The 17,311-nt window shown below is 40.8% G+C and overlaps 1 protein-coding gene across 3 annotated transcripts in view; it reads right to left on the bottom strand.

Moving 5' to 3' along the window:
* Positions 1–17,311, bottom strand: part of SHTN1 (shootin 1) — a 101,770-nt gene that overhangs the window by 46,920 nt on the left and 37,539 nt on the right. For all 3 annotated transcript variants that reach the window (XM_039546303.1, XM_039546302.1, XM_039546304.1), the window contains exons 6-8: positions 14,989–15,086; positions 13,973–14,054; positions 9,672–9,766 (exon numbers count right to left, since the gene is read on the bottom strand). In XM_039546303.1, the coding sequence (XP_039402237.1) occupies positions 9,672–9,766; positions 13,973–14,054; positions 14,989–15,086 (275 nt within the window). The remainder of the gene's footprint in view (positions 1–9,671; positions 9,767–13,972; positions 14,055–14,988; positions 15,087–17,311) is intronic.

A 17,311-nucleotide genomic window follows, 5' to 3' on the forward strand; every position in this document is an offset into this window, starting at 1 on the left:
CCCTTTTTATATAGGAAGGTTCAATCCTGGATTAAATAACGTGCCAACCAAGCACTTTCACAGGGCCCCATAATGAGAAGGGGCACCCTGAAGGTAACAAAGTTAAACACAGATACCGTACTGTACAGTTGATGTATACATACAGAAAGACACATTGTGCTGTATATACACACTTTTAAAATGCATCTGTAATGGTCAGGGATTGAGAGGAAAATTAAAGTAAGCTGCAAGCAGGGCATGATACAGGGTTTTTTAAAACCTATATTAAAAAGGGGACTATAAAATGTGAATTTACCTCTAGGTAAAGCCTAGGTTGGCCTCTTAAAATATAAAATATATAATCCAAACCATTCTGCTGCTCACTGTAAACATTTACAGAAGCCTGTTTCTTTCACCAGGTGATGTGTTTTGGGCAGAGACTGTACCAATACCCAAAGTAAGAGCAGCCCTTAAAAACCTGCACAGCAACTCTACACTTGTTTTTAATTTTTCTCAGACACGGGCAGCATAAAACAACAGTCTGGCACTTTAATTCGGAGGAACATACTGAATCGTTTCTCAGCAAGATTTCAAAAGTAATTTCAGGTGCAGGTATTGTATAGGAGCCAATGAGAGATTCTAACAAAGTGTCTACAATTACTTTACAAGTATCATTGCAAGGCAAGATACATGCTTAATAAATCTTTTATATTAAATATTTTATTAAGCATATGCGATTGCAGCATCAAGATCCTTAGCTCGTCTTCTCTCTCTCCCCGCTGCTTTCCAGCACTGTCATATCTTCCTTTTCATTTGTGTTTATGGTACCTAACACAGTTTGCTTTCCTTTGTGGAATATTGCTTTTCAGGTCTAGCCTATACATTATTGCTGTGGCCTTCAAGATCCCCTCTATGTGCCTTTGTTTTCTTGTATAGCATTTCACAAAAAACTGATGAATCTTAAAATTCACTTAAAACATGACACTAGCATTTTGATTATGCTTGCCAAGATCCCTAGGTTAACAGCCCTGGCTTATTCAGGTGGATACAGATTTTCTATTCCCTCATCCACCGCCCCCCCCCACACACACCATTTATTTAGTTCTTTTATTCAGATTCCTTTAGCTTTCACAAAGGATGACTCACTTTAAACCCTCTTCTTTTCTCCCCCCTTCCTCACCACAGCTGACAATATTTACTCAGTTTCTTTAGAACCTCTAAAGAGAATGAATTCTAATGTTTGAAGTTACATCATTTTTGATTAATTAAATACATATTATGGTGGTGCTAGCAGAACGACTATAATTAAAGCAGCACTGGATTTTTTTTTTAATCAAAAGCTTTGATTTTCAAGTGTTCTCATTCCTATGTGTGTGCGCGCTCGCTCGCTCTCTCTCACCTGCACCTAGCACACATACTTCCCTCCCAACTGCCTGCATTTCAGTGGCAGATCCTCATCACTTATCGCAAAGACAAGGGGCACAAGGTGCACCACACATAAATGGACCCTATTCCAGCTGTCTGCACAGTTTCCTGACTCCCACTATCTCAGTAGTAATGGTACCCTAAGAGTGTCACCTGGGAGATGCATAACAATGCAGGGAAGGGTTTGATTTGAATGGGTGGGCCCTGTCCTCCACCTACTGGACATGAATAGCTCCCACCAAAATTAAGAGGAGCTGCAGGTGTTCAATCTAGACAGACCAACAGACCGACCGACAGACAGACCAACCCCCTAGGTAAAAGGCCCCTATTTTCAAAATAAAAAGCCAGGACAATATTTCTTGGCTCACAAAATAGTCATACAAAAGACAGAAGTGCACTATGATAAAGCGTATGTGCTGGCATTACTATTGCCAGCTCATTACTCAACAGTGACACATGCATATTACTCAGAGTGGTGGCTTATTTCCAGTAACAGTGTTCTGAATGAATTTATCATGAAGCTCTGCACAAGTGTGGTTAACATTAACTTTGAGCGAAAGAATGGCTTGGACAGTGTCTACGCTCACTCCAAATACTGTTCATCACAATGAACACTCACTCCACTGGCCTGTATGTTCCTGATATACTCAAAGCAAGTTCTACTCCATTTAGCAAAATGTTTATCACATATTCTACGGTTATAAAGAAAAAACCCGCCTGACTGACAAAATGAGACATTAGAGCACTTCAAGACATCCCAAAAGATATTCCTGACACAGGCACTGACTCCGTGGGTGGTCTGGGGCTCAAGCACCCACCAAAAAAAACAGGGGTCCTCAACACCCACAGGACCGGATTAATCTTTTGTGGGCCCCAGCACTGAACTGTGGCCCTGCCCCCTGCTGTGCCCCGAGGCCCCACCGGTCACTTCACCCCGCGTGCTGCTTCACCCCACCCCCACTCGGCCTCTTTCCCCCAAGGCCCTGCCCGCACTCTGCCCCAAGGCCCCACCCCCACTCGGCCTCTTCCTGAAATGCCAGAGATAACATAATGCAATCATTACAAAATCATATCCAACCAAGGTGTTAAAAATCATATTTTGTTAAACACATTTCTTCTATGACCTCAATCCTGCAGTCAGCTGTGTGAATGGATTCTTGTGTCCACATGAAGATCCACTGAGCTTCACAGGAGTGCAAGGATCTGCTTGCATGGATGTGACTGCAGGGTTGTGGTCTGTGCATTTAACACCACCTCAGAGTATTAAAGGGATACCAACTAGAAATCGATGTCAAAATTATTAAAAGTAGTTTCAAATACTCCTGTCCCTGAGTCCCTCTAAAAATGCTGATTTTACCATCATATTTTCCAAAATTTTAACATGTTTCTCTCTCCCCTGCTGCTCATGAAAGACCCAAACTAACAATAGGGGAAACTGAATATACAGGGGAAACAGTAAAATGGAGTTCATACTAATTGCTAATATTTTAGCTTGCACACCAGGGATTGAACCAGGGACCTCTAGTGCTGAAAAGCTTAAGTATAGCACTTGAGCTAAAGAGTCAGGCTCTCCACATAAGAGATGTGACGGACCCATATCCTCTCTATGGATTGGTCACAAAGGAGGAGATACAACACACACTGACCAGTTGGTTATGCTGTCAAATGCATAATGTAAATTAAACTGAAAAAATAAAATAATCTGAGGTGTTATTTGTAACAACAGATTAAAAATTAATAAAGGAGTGATTTTAAGATGATAGCCCTCCTTTTAATAGTGAAAATAATTTCTACATATACGTTACTTTTTGCCACTTGTTTTCTTTGTTTAGTCTTTCTTCATTGTCAGAATTCAGTAAAGTCAAAAAAGTAATCACTTACACTTTTATGGCAGTTTCTACAGTCAATTTCACTTTTATGTTCTGGTGGACTGGCACCATACTGCAATGTTTGGGTAACAACTTTGCAGAGCAAAATTTGAATCTATACTAAAAATAGCTTACAGATAATTTTTTCATATATGAAAATATTTCAGTTCTGTAGGTACTTTTGTTTTGCTTTTATTCATTCAGTTTAAAATTCTGGGTCCATAATACCAGACAGTGTCCCTGTACATTTTGACAAATATCCTAGTCCTGTAGATACAAATGGCTTATCTCTGACAGAGACAACAATCTCTGCATCATCCCGGATTCAGAAGTAAATAACTATGCTGCACTTCAGAAGGGAAAGCTAAAGCAGTGGTAAAAAGTGCAAAAGACTTGGCAAAATGTAGGGTATGAAAGGTGATCCATAGGAATCCTATATATTGGTTTCAGTTTCCACATCTATAACTGCTTTTGTTTTGAATACACTGAAGTGGAGTTTCACGTATGGTTTTTGATCTATACGATACTATTAGGCCCTGATTCAAAACTCTTAAAAAAAAAAATAAAATAACCCAATGGAAAGATTCCCATTGACTTCAACCGGCCAAAAATGGCCAGAGAGGCTCCTACCTGAGACTGTCCCTCTTCCCTTGCCATACTTCCACAGTTGTGACTAGTGGAAGCATTCAAGCTCCAGGTCCCTTGATATTAAAAGAAGAGGGTCTGCTAGCAAGATGTTGTTCAAGAGCCTCAGGACTTTGGAAAACTCTCCCCTTCTTGGTCCAAATAGACCCTAAGGGCATGCTTCAAAGACCATCTCTTTCCCTAGGCGTTTGTGGTGGGAAGGGTGTGTGCTGAGGGCCATATAAGAAAGAATGATTTTTGTTCTGTTCAGTGGATGATTTTTATCTCCCTTTTGACTGGTCATTCCTGGTCATTTGTGGGGGGCTGCTAGATTTACTCTAGTTGGTATTGGTTCACGTACAGGCACTCTCTTGTGTATCACGTAAATCTAAATCTGCTTTGGTTACAAACTCATTAATCAAATAATTAAGGGTTTAGCAACTGAACTGTACCTGACTGAAACATACCTCTGCACAGAGGTTCAAGACTATGGGCTTGTCCACACAGACACATAGGTCCGGACTGTCAATGGGATTCGGGCTCCTAGCTACCTAAATCCTTTTGAAAATGAGATTTAGACTTTCAAGCCAGGTAGCCATTGCAACAGTGAGCGCAGTAATGCCTAAATACTAGGGTTGTCAATTAAATGCAATTAACTCATGCGGTTAACTAAAAAAAATTAATCGTGATTAATCACAGTTTTAATCACATTGTTAAACAATAGAATACCAATCGAAACAGTATTTTTCAACTCACCTCATACAAGTACTGTAGTGCATTCTCTTTATTGTGAAAGTGCAATTTACAAATGTAGGGTTGTTTTTTTTATTCCATAACTGCACTCAAAAACAAAACAATGCAAAACTACAAGTCCACTCAGTCAATCACTAAGACAAAGAAGTTGGTTTACATTTACAGGAGCTAATGCTACCCGCTTCTTGTTCACAATGTCATCTGAAAGTGAGAACAGGTGTGTTTGCATGGGACTTTTGTATCCGGCATTGCAAGGTACTTACATTCCAGATATGCTAAACATCTGTATGCCCCTTCATTCATCGACCACCATTCCAGAAGACATGCTTTCATGCCGATGACGCTTGTTAAAAAAAATAATCCATTAATTAAATTTGTGACTGAACTCCTGGGGGGAGAATTGTATGGCTCCGGCTCTATTTTACCTGCATTCTGACATATATTTAAAGTTATAGTAGTCTTGGATGATGACTCAGCACATGTTCATTTTAAGAACATTTTCACTGCAGATTTAACAAAACGCAAAGAAGGTACCAATATGAGATTTCTAAAGATAAATGCAGCACTTGACCCAAGGTTCTGCTGGTGGCATCCGACTCAGATGATGAAAATGAACATGCATCAGTCCACACTGCTTTGGATTGTTATAGAACAGAACCAGTCATCTGCATAGATGCATGCGCTCTGGAATGGTGGCTGACGCATGAAGGGACATATGAATCTTTAGCACATCTGGCATGTAAATATCTTGTGACGCTGGCTACAACAGTGCCATGAGAACAACAGTGAGTGATTGGCTGAACAAGAAATAGGACTGAGTGGACTTTTAGGCTCTAAAGTTTTACATTGTTTTATTTTTGAATGCAGTTATTTTTTGTACATAATTCTGCATTTGTAAGTTCAACTTTCATGATAAAGAGGTTGCACTACTTGTATTAGGTGAACTGAAAAATACAATTTCTTTTGTTTTTTACAGTGCAAATATTTATAATAAAAAATAAAGTGAGCACTGTACACTTTGTATTCTGTGTTATAATTGAAAATATATTTGAAAATGTAGAAAAAATCCAAAAATATTTAAATAAGTGGTATTCTATTATGAACAGTGTGATTAATCATGATTAATGTTTTTAATCGCTTGACAGCCCTACTAAATACTTTTAAAAATCTGGGCCTTAGTGCACGGCAAGCCAGGGTGCTTTCCATTTCAAAAGAGCAGCAAAGCCAAAGTACAACATGGAACTTTTACTGAACAGTAGCAGGGTCTACATAGCCAGTTAGCACGTGGCAAGGTAGTGCGCTGTAGAGTCACACCCCAACTTGCTGCGCACAAAATCTCCATGTAGACAAGTCCTTACTGTTACTCTCAGACATACCTTTTTTTTTTTTTTTTTTACTAGTTTAAGTAGTTAAAACATTGTTCCACAGTTTCTGGGATTATTGGGAGCAGAATTTTATTTAATTTATTTTTTTAAAATAGAGTAACAGCATAAGACATCTTTCCTGGAGAATCATGTGTTGCAGATCCAGTTCAGCATGTTGTTCTTGTTAACATATTCATTAGGATTGTGCTTGGCAACAGGCTGTAGTTCTCTGAAAAAAAATATATAGCCAACGACACTTGCTAACCTGCCAGCTGTCTAATGAAGGCTTTTCTTTTTAGAGTGGTTCACTGTCATCCTGTTCTCACTTTTCTATTTTCAGTGCAGATATGATGCATAGGAATGCAAAAGGGGCAGTGTGCTTGTTGAGCTGATTGTGATGTGTGTCAGAAGATGGCAGATGCCTATATTTGACTATTTTAATTATAAATATATGGGGAAAAAACCCAAAACCAGACCAACCACCTCCAGACAAATAAACACTGGAATCTTCTCTGGCAAATGCTGGCCTCCTTCGCCCTATTCTTACTCTATTTCTGTTGCCTCCACTGGTCTTTTTTTGATAGTTTTCAAAGGAACCATAGGTCATTCATTTCTATGCAGACGGTCCAATCCTGCAAAGCCTTAAATACATGAGTACTCCTTATACAGAGGAGCAGTCCCATTGAAGTCAATGGGACAGATCCTAAACTGAAGTAAATTGTTACAGCTTTGAAATCCTTGGGAGTTAAATGTCTAGATGCTTTTGAAAATCCCACTAGACACCCATCTGTGTCTTAAGGTACCTAACTACCCTTTAATGTCTGGCCCTATACACCCTTGACTTTGAAACTCTTATCTTTCTCCTTGAATATTTGTACTAATGAATAGCTGGGCCAATCATTCAAATACAAAGCTGAACAGGAACTAGAAACAGTTATTTGCTGTGCGTGTAGCAGCAGTGCATGCTAGTTTTGGAGCTGGAAAGCCTTATAAGCGTCATGCTGTCAGCCGAGACCCTCTCCTGGCTTATGGGCTGTTGGGAGGGGAGACTGAACCTGGTACCTCTCATTCTAAAAGCATGTGCCTCCACTGACTGAGCTAAGAAACCCAGCTCTGCTAGCCAAGGCTGTAGCAGGCTCATCAACCTCTGTATATGGCCCAGTCACCAGCAGGAGGATAACAAAGCATAGCACTGTGTGGTTGTGGGCTACACTCACAGTGTCTTTTCCCCCTAAATAGTCCCCAGTTCTTTAAGTTCATTCATAGCCTACCTAGGGCTCTCAGATCAACAAAGCTTTGGGGGTTTCGGAGGGTTTTTTTGGGTTTTTTTTGTTTGTTTTAGAAACAACTTTTTCTATGACTCTCTTCATCTATGAAGCATTATGAATATAAAGACAAAGGCGTAGTTGGCAAACACTGCATCCAGTAAATATATCAATTTGCTTCCGTAATTTCCCAGTCAAAAAATGCCCTTACCACACAATATGATCACTAGCATAGTGGGTGTAGTTAGATGCGCAGGAGTTATCAAGCAGAGATTTCTTGAAAGACTTGGTTAAAAAAAATAAAAAGCCAGCCAGTTGCCCAAAAGAAACTTTGTGCCCAGGAAAGCACATTCTATTCGCCTGCCTGCACCCAGGTGTTCAAAATTGAATGGACATTTCAAATCAGACCTAACATACTTCTACCATTCACAACACTGCAGTTTTGCCAACTCTTATTTTACTGTGAGTCTTGCAATATTTGGTGTTCTCCTTAAAACCCTGGGTTACAGAGTCACATGATTATTTGAGAAACTCAGCTTCTATTAAAAAAAAAAAGTTTTCTAGCCTACATAGTTATGGAGAAAATGCTTGATAACATAACCCATGTGTACCCTAAAGCTCAAAAACCAGGAAGCAAAGAAGAGGAGCATTATTTTTTTAAACTGCATGAGTTTTAAGTCAATCTCATGACTTTTCAGTGCTTAAGATTGGCAAGATTGCGCTAGAGTTTATCAGAATTCCCATGGTGAACAATATTGCCACCTAGAACAGTAGTTTAACCTTTTTTCATTTGCAGACCCCTAAAAAATTTCAAATGGAGGTGTGGATCCCCTTGGAAATATTAGACAGTCTGCAGACCACCGGGGGTCGGCCGACCACAGGTTGAAACCCACTGACCAAGGAGCTATTGGGACAATTATCACAGACATTCCATAATGTTCTCTCAAAGCTCATTTTCTTCTTTGTATTTTCACAACACTGAAATCTGCTTGTAGTAAGTGCAGGCCCTGATAAAGGCCCAGTAGGCCTGAGGCCTGAACTAAAGTAATGGTCAAGACTTTGCTAACATAAAGCAAAGTTAAGCCGTGAGCCAGAGGTAGGCCCTGCTCACAGAAGCTGGCACGAAAAGGGCTGATGCTGCATAAACATATATTCACCTAGCATAAACACAGCACTAGAATATACTATACTGAAACATTTCATAGATAATAAAAGGACAGGCCGACCCATCCCAATGACAGGGGCAAAAGGGTAAAATGATAGATAGAGTTGTTTTGATCGAACCAACATGTACAAGGTAGAAGGCAGCATCTAAATACGTAGAAAGGTTGAACCTTGCTACGTAGAGGGGTGGCCCCTCAATACGTCAGGTGTGATGTGTAACTTGTTTGTATCTGTGTATAAGAATGCATCCCTGAGGCAGTGCCTTTGTCCGGCCGAAGAGGGAGTGGAAAGTCCCGCCACTGAGCCGGGTCCATTGCCAAGAGGCACTTTCTCGTAGTATGCCCTGAGTTAGGCTAAGAAACCTACAGGGAACTGCAATTGTGTCCGAGGTCGCAATAAACCTAGCCGACGTGGCTTTGCATCTTACTGGACTCTGTGGTTATTGGGGGTTCTCGTCGGGTCTGCTGTGTCAGCTATCTGCGCAGAGCTGGGGCAGCACACAGAGGGAACTCACGCACGCAGCCGAGTGATATCAACAAGGAGAAAGCAGAGCACCACACCGGTACAACTCTGACAACACTGCTTATGCCTCTCTCCTGCACAGATGATTGTTTGAAATCTTCACCAACACTGGGTTTCTTCTGAAGACATATTTCAAACTGCAGACATATTTGCATATATCTGAATATCATGCTGTGTCGTATTTCTTTGGTTGGGTTCATATATTTTGCAAATAAAATATTCCACTCTGAACCAGAGTGAAAAAAGAAAGTCGTCCTTGCAACATTAAGCCCATATTATGGGAATATAAATTCTCATGTTATGACTGTCTGAGCCATCACAAATTTAATAGCAAAACTTAAAAAATGAAATAGAGGGAAATGTTACATTTTACCAATTTCATTTATTAATATAAATGTATTATAGTTTCCACTTCTAAGGCACTTACCATGAAATGATCCTAAAGTGTCTTATGAACATTGTAGAATTAGTCCTTAAAAATACCTGTGAAGTAGGTATTGTTAGACCCATTTTACAGGTGGGGAAACAGACAGACAAAGGTTAAGTGACTTGCTCAAGGCCATAGAAATGGTCTGTAAGAGGTCTGGGTTCCAAACAGTCTGCTTTAGTGATAAAACCATCAAAACCTGTTCTCACCTCTTTGTATTTTACAAGACCCATATTTTATGGAATTCCTTCATCTGCAGGATTTCTGTTGAACTACCCACCTCTTGTGCAAATGACTCCGCTTTCTTCCGTAAATTCTTCTCCAACTCAAAGTTTTCCTGGAGTTCTTCATATTCTTCCACTGCCAGTACAGACACTATTTAAAACACAAAAACAGACAAAGATGAATAAAAAAGAGCTAGCAAAGAAATTAACAAAGATACAGTTTGTTTTCTCAGGCCATGGGACAACATTACTCAATATATTTTGATTCCTTACAAAGAATATAAAAATGTGTAGTTCTATATGTCCATATTTCTACATTAATTTCCAACCACCTATACTATTCTGATTTTGTTTTGCCCTCCTTTTGTCCCCTAAACTTCCTCTTTATATGTGTAATCACTGAACTATTAGATACTGCATTATTTCCTTCTGGTCCTAAACTATTGTGTAGTGTTGCTATGGACTGCTATGTAGTTAAATTCCACCCAGAGATGGCTACCTTTCAATGGTGGGTGAAATGATACACACAATTTACTTATAATTTATGTACGTCAGTGTGTGTACACACTCCCCATGTGTACATACACATCCCAAGCTTTGTAATGTTTGGAAAGTACTTTGGGATATTTCTTGTTATATAAACATAACAAAGGACATTATTTCTATTATTTGTTTCATGTCCTGTAACGCTGGCAGTACATGGTGCAAAGTTGACTATATTCCATATCAAATTCTCTAAATTAACTTTTCCTCCCATAAAATTTCCAACAATACTTATTTATGTATTAAGACCTACTAAGTATGCTATTCCCTCACCACCTTTATCCATCCATATAGGCTTTTAATAATGGCACCCACCACTGTGGCTAGTTAAAACCAAATCCATGAAAGGTCTCTAGCTTAAAATTTCATTCCTATTTTCCATGAGGCTGTTAAACACAGAAAAAAATCAGTCCATGTTTTGCTTCTCTCCACTCTCCTACCTCTCCCTCTTTTTCTCTGGTAACAATGTTGCAGTATTTCTAGATAAAGATGGTTATTTCAGTGTTGTTGCATACCAGTGAGCAAGGGATAAGGTGAGACTCCGCCCATTCCCCCACCCACATATTACAGGAAAGAATAAGCAAGCGCACAACAGTAATTACTCTGTCATACCTGGACTCAAGTAACCCTGTAACAAGCACCAGGATGTAAATGGGGTCCTATTCCCTGTGTCAGCATGCTCCACAATCTAGCCCTATATGCGTAATACTCAATCCATAAAAGATTGTTGCATATTTTGTAAAGCAGCCTGCAGTTCCAGGAAACTGACATTTGGCTACCAGAGATTAGTGGCTCTGTATCAAGAAGTCTCTTTACTTCAGAGACCAGTGAGATTGCAACAAGAAGGTAATATCAGTACTTTTGAGTGTAAAGTATTAAAACAATAGTCATGCAAGTGAGACTGATATTGCTGACTAAAAAAATAAAAATAGCCATAGTGAGGCCAGGCATTGTGCAAACTTCCTCATATTGTTCTGCCCATACGCCTCAATCCTGACCTGTGAGTAATATCAATAAACCCTTAAAAAAAGTCTCTTAATGACTACTTGCACACATTGCTCTCTCAATGCACTTCAGCTCTAACTGACTAAGGACTGGTTTCCGGAGTAATGACATACAATTTCAAACACCACCCTCGGCAAATCCCCTGCCTCTTTGGAGACAAGCTTAACTATGTCTAAAGCAAAGCACTGTCAGTGGTACTTTGTGACATGGATTATAGGCTGCTAAAATCCAACTGATTCTCAAATTACATTTAAAAAAGAAAATTCTTGAACAAAACAATTAGAAAAAATTTACGATAATTCACCAATCCTGGCCAGAATAATTGATTCCTTCTACATCTACAGAACTATGCAACAGAGCTGCATGGAATACAAGAGCTAACAGGAATAGGTATATGACAACTAGCAAATCGGTAATCTCCAGCGCTCTGCTGGCTTACACAAAGTACAGAGGGATCAGTCTATGGTCAAGCAATTTTGTCTGCCTATGTATCCTATCTTCTAGGTGATAGGGCACTTCTACTATGTGCATCACCACTCACATAACTGAAATTCACCGCTACCCCGATATAACACGGTCGTGGGGAGCCAAAAATCCCTACCGTGTTATAAGTGAAATGCTGTTATATCGGGGTAGTGGCAGCAGGGCTCCAGCAATGATTTAAAGAGCTCCGGGCTCCGGCCAGCCCAGGCCCTTTAAATCGCCAGCCCAGCCCCACTGCCGCAGCCCCGGGGTAGTGGCAGCAGGGCTCCGGCGGTGACTTAAAGGGCCCGGGGCTCCCCGCAGCAGCCGGAGACCCTCTGCTACCACCCTATATGCGAACCCGCGTTATATCGGGTTGCATTATAGGAGGGTAGCAGTGTATATTGCTATACTAGATGCTGGGCTGGTATTAGCCTACTCCATTGGATCTAAGCAGATGGATTGCCCCTCTGCTCAAGCACATGAAGATATTTCAACAAAACATTGTAGGAGGTGTTAAGAAGAGCCCCTGCTTTCATCCATCACACCATACCAGCAGACACTTCCCTGACATAGTCTATCATGCTGATGATGCTTTTAGGGTACTTCCACATGGCAAGCAGGAACCTGCAGCAGTGAGTCTCAGAGCCCAAGTCTCCAGACTCGGGCATACGGGGCTCATGATATGGCGTTAAAAATATCTGTCTAGACATTCAAGCTCGGACTGGAACGTCTACACAGCTATTTTCAGCACTGTAGTCTGAGCTCCACAAGTCCAAGTCTGTAGGCCTGGGCTCTTAGTCTCACTGCTGTGTGTCTCTGCTTGGCATGTAGACGTACCTCTAGAGTCCTCAAAGTGCTACCTTCACGTTCTCTGATGCTCAAGCAATGGAACTGCATGTGAAAGTGAGGAAATACTAGAATCACAGAACCACAGGGTTAGAGAGGGGAATGCAAGGGTCATCTAGCCTAACCCCCCTGCCAAGATGCAGGATTTATTGTGTCTAAACCAGCAAGACAAATGGCTATCCAGCCTCTTTTTGAAAACCTCTAGTGAAGGAGCTTCCATGACTTCCCTAGGCAGTTTGTTCCATCATCCTATTGTTCTTACATGATCTATGAAAGCTTCCAGAAAGCCCACTGACGTTTCTGCAAACTCTTTCCTTGTGCTCAATAACAGCCTGTGGGATTCACAAATACAAGCATTTCCTGCTAAATATTCAAGCCAACAGCAGACTCCTGAATTTCACAACACTGTAGAAGGGGACAGACTATGCTGATCCTGCGTACATCTTCCTATGACATCATAAATTGTCTGGAATCCCCACTACTTGAGAGACCACGTCTGTCTCTCAGTGTGACACCTGCCAGCTGATGGATTCAAATTAACAGTCCCTTTTTGGTGTAAAAGGACTGAGCTGGTCAAAGAACATTCTGTGAGAAGACCGTGGCCTTTGGAACTCACTGTGCTCCTTGCTGTGTAATAGCCTGAAGATTTTGGGGGGTGCGGCAGGACCTACCTACCTGTTTTCCCATGGGAGTTGGTGGAGAATGATTGTGGGGGAATGAGTTGGAGAAGACTTCAGACAGGAAATGCTGTATGAGTGGGGAAGATCGCTCTCTTTGAATATTGATGGGTGTAGCCCTTGTGTGTGCTGTTTTGAATGTAAAACTTCGCGATGCATCAGGAATTGTAGATACTTAAAATTAAGTACCTAAATTAAGAGGAAGGTTGGTCCTTGTGGTTAAGACAACAAACTGGGGCTCAGGAGATCTGGGTTTAAATTTCCACCTCTGCCACAGACTCCCTCTGAAATCCTGGGTAAAGTCACTTAAATCTCTCTGTGCCTTGGTTCCCCATCGCTCACACCTTTCACCTGTCTTGACTATTTCAAGAATGAGATTTTTTAGAGAAGGGACTGTCTCCTAGGTGTTTACACAGTGCCTAGCACAACATGGCCCGAATGTCACTTTGGTCACTATGAAGATAAATTACAACACAATTTAAGAAAAAGCTCTGCAGATTATCTGGAGATAAAGTAGCAAGGCCTGGTCTACACTATGCGAATAGCGTAGCTGAAGTCGAACTACCTTAGTTCGACTGACTTACCCGTCCAGACGTGGCAGGGTCGAACTCCGCGGCTCCAAGGTCGACTCCGCTACTGCCATTCACGGTGGTGGAGTTCCGGAGTCGACCGGAGCACGTGGGGAGTTCGAACTATCGCGTCTTGATTAGACGCGATAGTTCGAACTCCGAGAAGTCGAACTCACCGCGTCGACCCGCGCATAACTATGGACCTACCCCAAGGGAGGGAGATGGTGAAAAAATAATATTGAGAACACGCACCTCGGTTACATTTTTCCAATAGTTTCCTCTGTTCATGAACTTCTGCTGTCAGAACAGCTTTTTCTTCCTTTACTTTATTTACCTAGAAGAGTATAAATAAGACACAAACAGATGAATAATAAATTAGTGAGAATCTAATTAACAGCACAATATATTATTGCATCTTCTTTTACATGCAAAGATTTATTTTGAATAGTTGATTTCTGACTGGAGGGTTTACTTTCGGCTTCAGACTGTAATTTTCAAAGGGGTGTAAGGGCGCTCCCCACCTGACTTATTGATATTTCCCTCCTCGATATAATATTGTTTTCAAACGTTATGAAGTACTGCAGAACCAAATGGGTCTTTTGGAGATTGCATTGCCCACTTTCATGATACACACCAATTACATATTTGTACTTCTACATTGTCTTTATCCTGACAGATTCCAAGGTAACAGGTTAAAAAGTTATTAGCTTACCCACTATTGACTGAATTTTAACACAGGCAAGCTACAGTTATGCAATTTTGGAGGGGCGGAGAAGGACAAGGGGAAGGAGAGGATGTCTCTGTTTATTGTCCAAGAGCTTTCGATTGGCATATTGAATGCAGGTGTAGGGCAGACAGGACAAATGATTATAAGCTGTGATTTGCATCAGTACATAGCTTACTCCAGTATGAAACAAAGGTACATTGCCTGTCTAGTTACATTGATGAGTGACTGCTGATGGCTAAAAATCAGGGTAAGACCCAGCACAGACAACACCACAGTTTAGACCAGAGAATAACAATTCTTGGTCCACAAAGCCCTTCCTGGACATCCACACAAAATCAAATAATTTGGGAGTCAGGGGATACATTAAGGTGGTCAATGAAAGGACCTGTCTCTTACGAAGTGGTCCATAGTAAAAGATTGGTGAACCCTCCGATTAGATAGTATTCAATTAACTTCACAACTGACAGTTTTCAACCAACACTACATACAAAAGGTACTGAATGCACACTAATGGTCTCGCCTTCCATGCTACAATACATACTTCTTCAATTACTTCTACAAGTTTGCGCCTCAGGTTTTCCAGTTCAATGGCCAAGGTCTTCTTTTGCTCCTGAACAGACATAATTTGATCTCGCAGCTCTACATTTTCAGGAGGGGAAAAAAAAATATTTTTCATCTTATACTCGAGGAGGTGGGGTGGAGAATCCAACAATTATGTGGATACAGCCAAGCATGAAACACACTGGGCTGCAAAGGCAAAATATCAGTCATAGCCTAGGTTCCATAAATACATACACAGACACACGCTTCTCTTAGGTGTCATACAACAGATCTGCAATGCGGCTACAGTTTCAGATTTGCTCTACCAAGGTAATCTCCCTTGTCCAGTTCTTTTGTCTTTGCTTTTATTGCATTCTGCTGAAAACTCTCTTTCTGCAAGGCAACATGCTATTATGGGTGCAATGCTGCCAGATGCTGAAGACGCTCAGTCCCCTCAGGAGATGCTCAGCACCTCACAAGATGAGGCTATGTGGCAACAGAAAAATATTTTTAGAGGCTGCCTGTAAAACAAATTAATGCACTTGAATTCCTTTCGGATCATGATCTCTTTCTTGTCACAATAAGATATAAACAAACAACAGGCACTTAATACTTTGGGAGGTTTTCTGTGAAGAAATACTCCTGAATAGCTGCCAATTTATAACCCTTGTGACATTATTTGAAGTGAGTCAACATATAACCTTTTTACTGATAGAAGAGCTAATTCTAGTAATTTTCTCAGAATTTGTTCCTTAATTTACTTCATATTTTGATAATTAAATTACAATGGAATAAAACATTTGATTACAATCACTTCTTAATGGGAGCATAAGTGTTTTAAATTGTTGCTTAACACTTTAAAAAAAAAAGAGAGAGACACACAAAGATACAGACTTATTGGTTCTATTAGTTCTCACCAAACCCTCTCATTCCCCACCTGCCTTCCATTTTTCATAGTGCTGCTGCTCTTTGAATACCAAACCATTAGCTTCAACGTCTGTTCCTAGTCAATTGCAGACTGGGCAGAGATGGTTGCTGGACATACTGGATATTGCATATTGGGAGCAGTGATTACAATTATTTAAAATCCCTGGAAATATTGAGCTTTTCAAACGTTTTCTTTTTGTCTGAATAGCAGCCTCCACCCTGCTCTCTCTGGGATGGGCATCCGAGGACCTTTCCATGCAAGTGGCTGGGCAAGTACATTGGCAAGAATTGGGGGTGTTTTCCGTGTGTTGTTTTTGGAGCAAATCAGCAAAGATCTCCCTGCTTAAACAAACGTGATCTCCCTCCAGCCAATGGGACAATATAACCCCTCCTACTACAGTGACTATTATACCACTGCTAAAATACTTTGCACTTCCATTCAAGAATCACAAACATTTAACAAATGTTAAGAAAGACTCCCAGCACCCATGTGAGGTAGGCAGGATTATTTATTGTCCTTCTACTGTGCAGAAGGAAAGTCTGAGGCACAGGGAGGTTGTAACTTGCTCAAGACCTCACAGTGAGTCAAGTGAAAGAGCAGGGAATAGAAACCAGCTATTCTAACTCCTGGAAAACAGACCAAGTTTCCTTCTATAATGGCGTCTTCAACAGTGACAAGAGATACAATGCACCCTTCCCTTTCCCCCAACCCTCACTGTGCAGATGCTTATCTGAACCTTTCACCTTTCAGTTATTCTCTCCTCCTCAGCTTCCTTAGTACCCTTCTCAGTACCCAACCAGACTTTTCCCTGCTCCCTCTCTTCTCAACCTCCAACAGGATCCTTGGCTTCTTTCTCCAAGGGGAAGTACTAGGAACCCTGGAGTTCGATCCCAGTTCCGACAGTGATTCGCTGTGCAGTGTTAGACAAAGCATTTAACTGCTCTGTGCCTCAGCTTTCTTGTTGGTAAAATGGGGAGAATCATACTTTTCTACTACATGGGGGTGTTTTGACGTTTATCTAGTTCACGTCTGCACAGTGTCTGATCTTTATATCCAGACTCTTTCTTCACTAGCATAGGCTGCACCAGTATAGTAATTAAGTGAGGTCACGCAAGTTAAACTGAGAGTAATTAACACGATTAAAACCATAAAACACTCTGAAAATAGTAGGATTACTGTTATTGCGATTAGAAAGAGTAGAGGTTCTTTTAAAAAGGGAGCATTTTAACCTGTCTCAGAACGCTGAATTGGGGAAATTCATACATGCCCTTTGTTAGAAGCCATGCCACCATAATCAACACAAGCTTATGCAGAATCAGGCTGGGAGGGAAGCTCTTATTCCAGTAGGGACTGCTTGCAAAAAAAGAAAAGGGAACTCAGAAACTTACTAATAAAG

The sequence above is a fragment of the Mauremys reevesii genome, linkage group 7 (genome assembly GCF_016161935.1).
Source record: "Mauremys reevesii isolate NIE-2019 linkage group 7, ASM1616193v1, whole genome shotgun sequence".
Taxonomy (NCBI): domain Eukaryota; kingdom Metazoa; phylum Chordata; order Testudines; family Geoemydidae; genus Mauremys; species Mauremys reevesii.